This window comes from Monoraphidium neglectum (assembly GCF_000611645.1).
Source record: "Monoraphidium neglectum strain SAG 48.87 unplaced genomic scaffold scaffold03035, whole genome shotgun sequence".
Lineage (NCBI taxonomy): Eukaryota > Viridiplantae > Chlorophyta > Chlorophyceae > Sphaeropleales > Selenastraceae > Monoraphidium > Monoraphidium neglectum.
Window position 1 is genome coordinate 1 of NW_014010593.1, and position 7,388 is coordinate 7,388.

Genomic DNA, 7,388 nt, shown 5'->3' on the forward strand with positions numbered 1-7,388 from the left:
GTCAACAGAGGCGCGCTTCGAGCTTTTCCTGACGATTATGCGGGCACGGCCCCTGACGGCGGCGCGTGAGGACGTGCCAGAGTCCGAGGTTGTGGACTTCGCAGTCGAGCTGCTGCGCGCTGCAGAGCACTGCCCAGAGCGCGATGCGGGCACAATCCTGAGCGGCCCGTGGCTGGGGTGGCAGTCGGGCTCCGACCTCGCCCCGGCCCCGCTGCGCAAGGCCGACCCCGGCGCGCCCGCGCCGTCCGCGCACGCGGCGCTGCGCGCGCCGGCCGGCGCGGGCGGCGTCGTCGTGGCGCGCGTGCGGGCGCTGATGCAAAGGATGGCGGCGGCGCCCAGGGACGAGCCGCCGCCGTGGGGGGCGCGGGTGGTGACGAAGCGGACGTGCAAGCTTGTGGCGCAGGCCGGCGGCGGGGACATTGGAATGACCTGGGGCGCCTATAAATGGGCTGTCCGGTCGGGGGAAACAGTGCCGCCGCAGCAGGGCGCAGTCGGGGTTGCCGGGGACAACGAAGAGTGGGAGGAGTCGGACGCGGTTGTGGGATAGGCGATTCACAGGCTGGGGGTGACGGACGCGCTGACGGCGCGGCTGGGCAAAGGCGACGCGTGGGGGAGGCTTGTTGGTCTCAAGCACCACGCGGCTGTCGCATGCGGTGGTTGCGGCATGCTGCGGCACTGCTGCACTTTGGAGTTCTCGTATCAAGCGCTGTGACGTGTCTTCTCGGTTGTGCAACGGCCTGCTGTTGGGTGCTTGCTGGAGGGGGACAGGCACTGTTGCCCACGGTTCAGCTGGAGTGACACTGGGTGACCCTTAGCCTCCCCGCCTGGGGCGTCCTCATGCGGTTGCGTTGCGGGCTTTTTTTGGCTTTGTTCTGGCTCTGTGCGGCGCCCGCACAGCAGCAGTGTCATGTCGTTTCTTCCCACCCTTCCCAGCCCATGGGGGAAGGGCAGGCGCCGCTCTTCGCGCCGCATCGTTTTGTGCACTTTGTGTACAGGCGGAGCGGCGGCCGCGCGCCTGACTTAGGGCGGGCATTGAGTTGCCCCATTTTAACCCCAGAACCTTCGATGTAACATATACACGGCATCCGTCACCGCTCAGCGGTCTCACCCCAAAACATAGCATGCACGCCAAGGATGGCAGAGCCACGCAGCACCACGTCACCCCTGCCCACCGGGCGTGCAACCTGCCAACCCGTTGCGCAGGGCATGGCAGAGGGTTTACACTGACAATGGGACAATGCAGCGGCCCTCGCGTCGGGACATTGCAGACCAGGGCGGGCCGCACAGTCAGCGCTGCTGCGCGCCACCCTGCCACAGCGAGCAGCACACCATGAACAACCGTGCATTCGACCAGCTCCCAAAAATGGCAGCGGGCTGTGCGGCCGTCACGAACGGCGCCCAGCCCGCGCGCAACGCAGGGCAGCTGCGGAACTAGAGCTTTCAGCGGCCCTTGAACCTGCAGCCTTCACCGCCAGCTGCGGCCCTTAAGCGAGCACCTCGCCGCCTCTTCCCGCTGAAGCCAAGCGTGCCATCTCGCAGACTGAAACGGCAGCAGTGTCGAGAGCGCGCCGATCGCAGCTAGCAGGGTGGCCGTGCGGGGGGATCGGGCACCCCAGACCTCACTTGGCGAAGAAAGTAGAGGCGATCTTGATGCAGGTGCCAGCCAGACCAAACAGGCCAATGTACCCAATCAGGGTCTGCGTGGGTTTTTGGGGAAGTGGATGGCGAGGGAGGGGAGGGGGAGCGGGCATGCTTGAGACGGCGGTGGGACGAGTGAGCTGGCGGGGCGGAGCGAAAGAAGGCTTGGGGGCGGGGACGCGGGGACGCGGGTGATGACGCGATAGTCAATGCACAGGTTGGAGCCAGGGAAAAAACTACCGCCCACACGCCCGAACAGCGCCACAGGGGGGGAAGGAGGGCGGTGGCCGGCCTGGCTCACCCCCACGTTGACGCGCTTGGTGGGGTCACCGGAGCTGTAGCCCTCAAAGTAGGCGATGCGTCCCAGCAGGTAGGCCGCACCAAACGCGGACGCCGTCAGGGGGTGCTGCGCGGGACGAGCGAGAGGGCCAGGGGTGTGGTGGGGCGCCGCATGTGGGGCCAGACGCAAAGCCCTACTTTGGGTGTCAAGGAAGCAAAACAACGGAGGGGGCTCCCAAAGGTTGTAAAGTTGACCCGGGGTCTGGCGTGGCCCCTTTAGACGCGCTGCTCCGACGCCCTCAAAACTCGCCGGGACCCAAGGTGTCCGCACCCAAACAGTGCAGCCGAGAGCGCGCCTGCGCCTGCGCCTACGCCGCGCGGCTACCTCCGTTACATAGGGAGGACGGCCGGCGCGGGGCGCAGCAGCGGCGGCGGTGCTGCTCCCACCTTGAGTCCGGCGATGGTGAGCAGGCCCAGGAACGTGGGCAGGTTCTCCAGGCTGTTCTGGTGGCCGCGCTGCACGCAGTTGAACGCCGTCCGGTTGGCCTCGTTGGGGCAGTTGTCCTGGTGGTTGCGGTGTGGGATTGGGGAGGGGGGGGCGGGTGAGGTGGCTCAGGTAGCGGGGTTGATGGGAACAGGCATGTGTAGGGTCGCAGCTACACTGAGCGCCAGAGATGCAGCGCTGATGGAGAAAGGCGCTCCGGCAAGCGCCCGCACCCTATCCCCCTCCGCTCGGTACTGCAAGGGCCGCGCTGGGGTAATCGCCCTGGGGGGGGGCGGGGCGGCCACACGGCTGCCGGCCCCACCTTGTCGGCGTAGAGGGCGGGGTACTTGACCTCGTACTTCTTGCGTGCCTTGACGACCTGATATTTATTTGTGATGCAAGTTGCAGGCGGGCCGTGAGGGTGTCGGCCGCGGCCGTGAGGGTGCCGCAGCTCATGGCATTTGACGTGATGCGGCCAACCTGCAGCACGTGCTGGTCTGGGCGAGGTCACAACCACACGCGGCCGAATGCGTGGCCGGCGCAGCGCTCCTGCGCCCACGCAGCACGATTAATGGGTCACAAGGCTTGATAGAGTGACGTCAAGGGTGGGCTGGTCCCACGTTCGAAGCGCCCACCTTCGTGGCCATGTAGATGTGGTGGCTGCGAAAGAAGGGGAGGGGGAGCAGGAGGCTCGGATGCATGCGCCACCGCGGGGATGCTCAGTGGGCGGGGCGTGCATGGCGCGCGCGTCAACCAGCGCCGCATTCCCGGCCAACTTTGCGCGCCGCGCAGGCACTCACACAACAAATGACGCCACTGCCGTGCCCGCCACCAGCCCAAACTCCTTGGGGACCTGCACGGCGGTCCGCGGCGGGCGGATGAGGTGGAGCGCCAGGGTGGTGCCACCGCAAGTGTACCAATACAAGGTTCTGATATGCCGTCATGGAAACTGTTAGGGTAATGATCGCACTGCAGACCTCCATGTTGCAGCAGCACGCGTTGTCGCGGATGATCTACAGGTGTGATCTGAGAGCACCTGATGCGCGTATGGGTTTCAACTGGCAGTGAACACGAGATAGCAACATCGTAAATTCAACGGTGGCCCTCTCGTTCCAATGTGCTGCCCTGGTGCTGTCGATGCGAGAGTCACGATGACGAACCCCAGTTTTTGGCTGGGTGGTCATCCCCAGCAGGTGTTATGACGTAAATCCGACGTGCACAATTTTTGGTCTCCTAGACAATGTGCAGGAGCACTTTCATTGATGGGCGAGGCAGTGGACTGTGGACACGAAGATGCTGATGAGCAAGCCCCGGACACGCCTGGACACAACACCCATGCAAAGTGCCTGCCTGTGATGGAGGCACTTTGGTTGCACAGAGACAACCTTTCAGATGTTGCTGCCTGCATGATCAGAGGTGTTTCATATGAAGAGCAAGATACAGCTTTACAAATTCAGCTGGACATGCCTCCAGACGCTGAACCCTGCTGCATCACGCCTTGCCCTTCGTCTCGAGGGCCGCTATCTGGCGCTCCAAAACTTGGGAGGCCAGTGTCGTCTGCGGGTGTGTGCAAGAGCGTGCGGCGCACTGTGTCAGCGAGGCGATGGAGCTTGGTTTTTTAATTAAGCCGTTTCAACAAAAAGCAGGACCAACACCAGCAGTCCGTCTCCCCCCCCCTGCCCAAAGGGCGGGCGTGCGCTCGTTGCATGCCGTCCCAACCACCCACCGCGAGCAGCTGCCGCTTTTTTCGCAGCTCCTCCTTGATGGCCTCTGCCTCTGCATCCAACACTGCCTTGCGTGCCACCATGGCAGCAACAGTCTCCTTCTCCTGGCGCGCCTGGGCTGCACGCTGCTTCTCGGCGCGCTCCTCCGCAAGCTGCAGTGCCCGCGCCACCGCCGGCGGCGGCACCAAAGACGGAGGGGCGCCGTTGGCGCCTGGAAAGGTGCTGGCCGGTGGTTTCTGGCGCCCCTGCGGCTGCTGCGGCAGGGGCGGCTCGTCGGGGCCACCACACGGGAGAACAAATGTAGCCACCCGGGCACGCGCGTTTGCCCGCGCCGCCTCACGCCCCGCTTTGACTGACTGGATCATCGCTGCTGCGCTCGAGGGCGCAGTGCCCCCTGGCGGCAAGGCCACGCTGCGAGGCCTCTTGCCCACAGGCTGCTGCTGACCCTCCTTCCCACTCGAAACGGCACTTGCGGCGGCCGGCGCAGCCGCGCCGCCGTTGACGCCGCTCGGATGTTGCGACTGTGCCGCTGACACGCGGCTCTTGCCGCCGAGCCTGCTGCCCGCCGCCGACCCCACCGTAACGGCCTGCAGCTGCTGGTGCCGCTGCAGCACGTCCGCTGTCAGCCGGCTGCTGGCGCAGCAGCTGCCCCCGCCTGAGCCAGGACCCTCCAGCTCTGCGCCGGACACTCCCGAGCCCCGGCCCACGGTGGAGTGGGCGCCAGCGCCGCCGCCATGACGTGCCATGGACAGGTCGGAGCGTGCTGCTGCCGACCCTATGGCGCCACTGCATGCACTGGTGCCTCCGCTGCCCGTGCTCTTGAAAGTGAACACAAACTCTATGAGGTCCCCTTGGATGGACAGCGTGCCGGGCCCGAGGTCGAGCGCGACTGCGCGGCCCGCCTGGGCTGCAGAGTGCAGCTGCTGCGTCAGGAGCTTCAGAGCCAGGGCCACGCCGGCCTTACTGAGCGCGCCCCCAGTGTACCTGTCGCCTCGACAATTGGATTGCAACGGCCAGGGGGCCTGATTATGATTATCAGTAAAGCAAGAGGTACTTGTGCGTCAGGCAAGTAATAACAAGTCACTTGTTTATGTTGTGAAGGCAGAGTGAGTACAGGACAGGGTTGAGCGTGTGAGCAAGCGCACGCACAGCAGGTGCACGTGCAACACACTCATATACGCGTGAAGCAGACGCTGCGTGGCCCTCCCATAAGCAAGGCTGCTACAGGTGAGGCAGGCAAACCCGGGTCCCGGCGCGAGACCCACCGCAGGGCCAGTTGGGTGTGGTTGACCTCCTCCACCACGCTGCATGCTGCGGCCGCCCCCAAGCCTCGCGCCACACCGCGCCCCAGCCGCAGTGCGAGCCCGCGCGTCAGACCGTCAGACGCCTCAAATACGAGCTGCTGCCGCTCCTGCGCATGCGGCCCCGTGCCTGTGGACGTGCTGCTGGTAATAAAGACAAGACGGCCAATGTGGTGGATGCTGACACCTCGACCTGCGCCCAACTGCGCTAGGACAAATCTCTGCAGGGCGCGCAGCACCGTGCGAAGTGCGTGCGGCGGCAAGCCGTTCTGCTCCGCCAGCGCCTCATCTTCTGCGCTGACTAGCTGCATGGTGTACAATACTTGATCAGGTAAACGACACAGGCCCGCACGGCTGCAATTGGTAAATTCTTTGACGGCTTTGACCGCGTTTTCACCTTTCCTGGCCGAGGTGCAAGCGCAATGTCACGAAGCCTGGAAGCAGGCAGAAACACTTCAACGCGAAAGTCATTGGATTGCAGTGCGTGATTGGTGGGTATCACATCTGGTGGAATCGGACAGGGTGTGCAACGCACACCCAGCATGCAAGCGTCCAATCATCCATACGAGCTACAACAGCGTGTTGCCGCAATCCGGAATCAAAATCATTCACATACAAAGTGAATTGTCCTCGTCGCGCATATTGCACGGTGCAGTGCGCACGAGATCGTGCGCCCCGGCGCGGCCCCCCTGCTGGGGGCATCCCATCGTCAGAGGACATGATGGTCGCAGAGATGCGCCACGTCGCTCAGCCCGCCTCAGACCCCGCGCTGAAGGGCAGGCTCGCACGGGGAACGAACAGCTTTTCATTCGCATACTCCAGCTGCAGCAAAGGCAATGGCGATGGAGCGCTGGCACAGGTGGGTATCTTGCTTTTGCAACGCGCAGCATCACCTCCTCGCTGTGTGGACAGTTGCCGCTGCCCCGCGGCCGCACCGCGCCCCGGTGTCACCCCTTTCGTCATCCGAGGTAAATCGTGCTGTGGCTCTCGCAGGTGTGGATGCTGGATGACCAGCCCACTACAGGGTCATACCGCTACCTGAGCACGCGGGTGCGCACCTCGCGGAGACGGCCCGGCGTGCGCCGCCGGGTCGCGGCGCGTGCGCATGATGCGTCGCGCAGTGCGCTGTGGCTGCCCCGTAGCCGCCCGGCCCTCACGGCCAGATCCCCGCGCGCCCCTCCCCCGCCACCCGCGCAGGGCGCGCCGTTTGCCATCATGGGGACCAGCAACCTGCTGCCCCTCTACCGCCTCGCGAGCTCGAAGCATGGCTTCTGCCCCGCCGGGACGGACAGCGCGCTCGGCCGCGTGTACGCAGCGCTGCAGCCCGACCTGCCGCCCCCCAGCCCCGGCGACCGCAAGCACGCGAGCAGCAGCTGCGCCGCAGACCGCGCGCTCCAGGCCGCGCGCTGCCGCATCCGCAGCACCGTGCTGCTGCCCGTCTACGACCTCCGCGCCGCCGCCGCGCTGCTCGGCCCGGGCCCGGACCCCCGCGCCGCGCTCACCGCCGAGCAGGCGTCCGCCGCCGTGCTGCCGTCGGCGGTGTTCGAGCTCGCGTCCCACGAGCCGCTGATGGACTTCGACGCCGCGGTGGACAAGCTGAACGCGGCGCTGGCGCCGGAGGACCTGGCGGTGCCGCGCCTGTGCGCAGCGCAGGCGGTCGCCGGGGAGGCGCAGCAGCTGGGCGACCTGCCTGCATTAGATGAGGAGGACGGCGCCGAGGACAGCCAGGGGGACAGCGACGACGCCGCCGACGACGCCGCGGGCGCGGGGCAGCAGCGGGCGCGGCGGCAGTCGGCGCCCGCGCGGGAGTGGTCGGGGTCGTTTGCGGCGGCGGCGGCGGCGCGGCGGCGGCGGGTGCCGGCGCAGCTGGAGGGGCAGGGCGCGCAGGGCGACGCGGCCGACGGGAGTGGGCCGGGCATCGCAGCGGTGACGGGCCCGCCGCTGTGGGCGCCACGCCAGGCG

General features: G+C 66.3%; 3 protein-coding genes across 3 annotated transcripts; 2 read left to right on the forward strand and 1 right to left on the reverse strand.

Annotated features, from left to right (window-relative positions):
- Nucleotides 1-37: 37 nt before the first annotated feature.
- MNEG_12051 (hypothetical protein) lies at nucleotides 38-547 on the forward strand (the record flags this gene model as incomplete). Its single annotated transcript, XM_014039475.1, has 1 exon — nucleotides 38-547. One exon carries the CDS (start codon nucleotides 38-40, stop codon nucleotides 545-547), a length of 510 nt encoding a protein of 169 aa, XP_013894929.1.
- Nucleotides 548-1,619: 1,072 nt separating this feature from the next.
- On the reverse strand, nucleotides 1,620-4,490 carry MNEG_12052 (glutathione S-transferase; the record flags this gene model as incomplete). Its single annotated transcript, XM_014039476.1, has 7 exons — nucleotides 1,620-1,697; nucleotides 1,940-2,044; nucleotides 2,365-2,481; nucleotides 2,724-2,780; nucleotides 3,037-3,061; nucleotides 3,202-3,254; nucleotides 4,128-4,490. The coding sequence occupies 7 exons, from the start codon at nucleotides 4,488-4,490 to the stop codon at nucleotides 1,620-1,622; spliced, it is 798 nt and encodes a 265-aa protein (XP_013894930.1).
- A 1,935-nt stretch (nucleotides 4,491-6,425) lies between these two features.
- On the forward strand, nucleotides 6,426-7,356 carry MNEG_12053 (hypothetical protein; the record flags this gene model as incomplete). Its single annotated transcript, XM_014039477.1, has 3 exons — nucleotides 6,426-6,476; nucleotides 6,624-7,280; nucleotides 7,351-7,356. The coding sequence occupies 3 exons, from the start codon at nucleotides 6,426-6,428 to the stop codon at nucleotides 7,354-7,356; spliced, it is 714 nt and encodes a 237-aa protein (XP_013894931.1).
- Nucleotides 7,357-7,388: the final 32 nt, after the last annotated feature.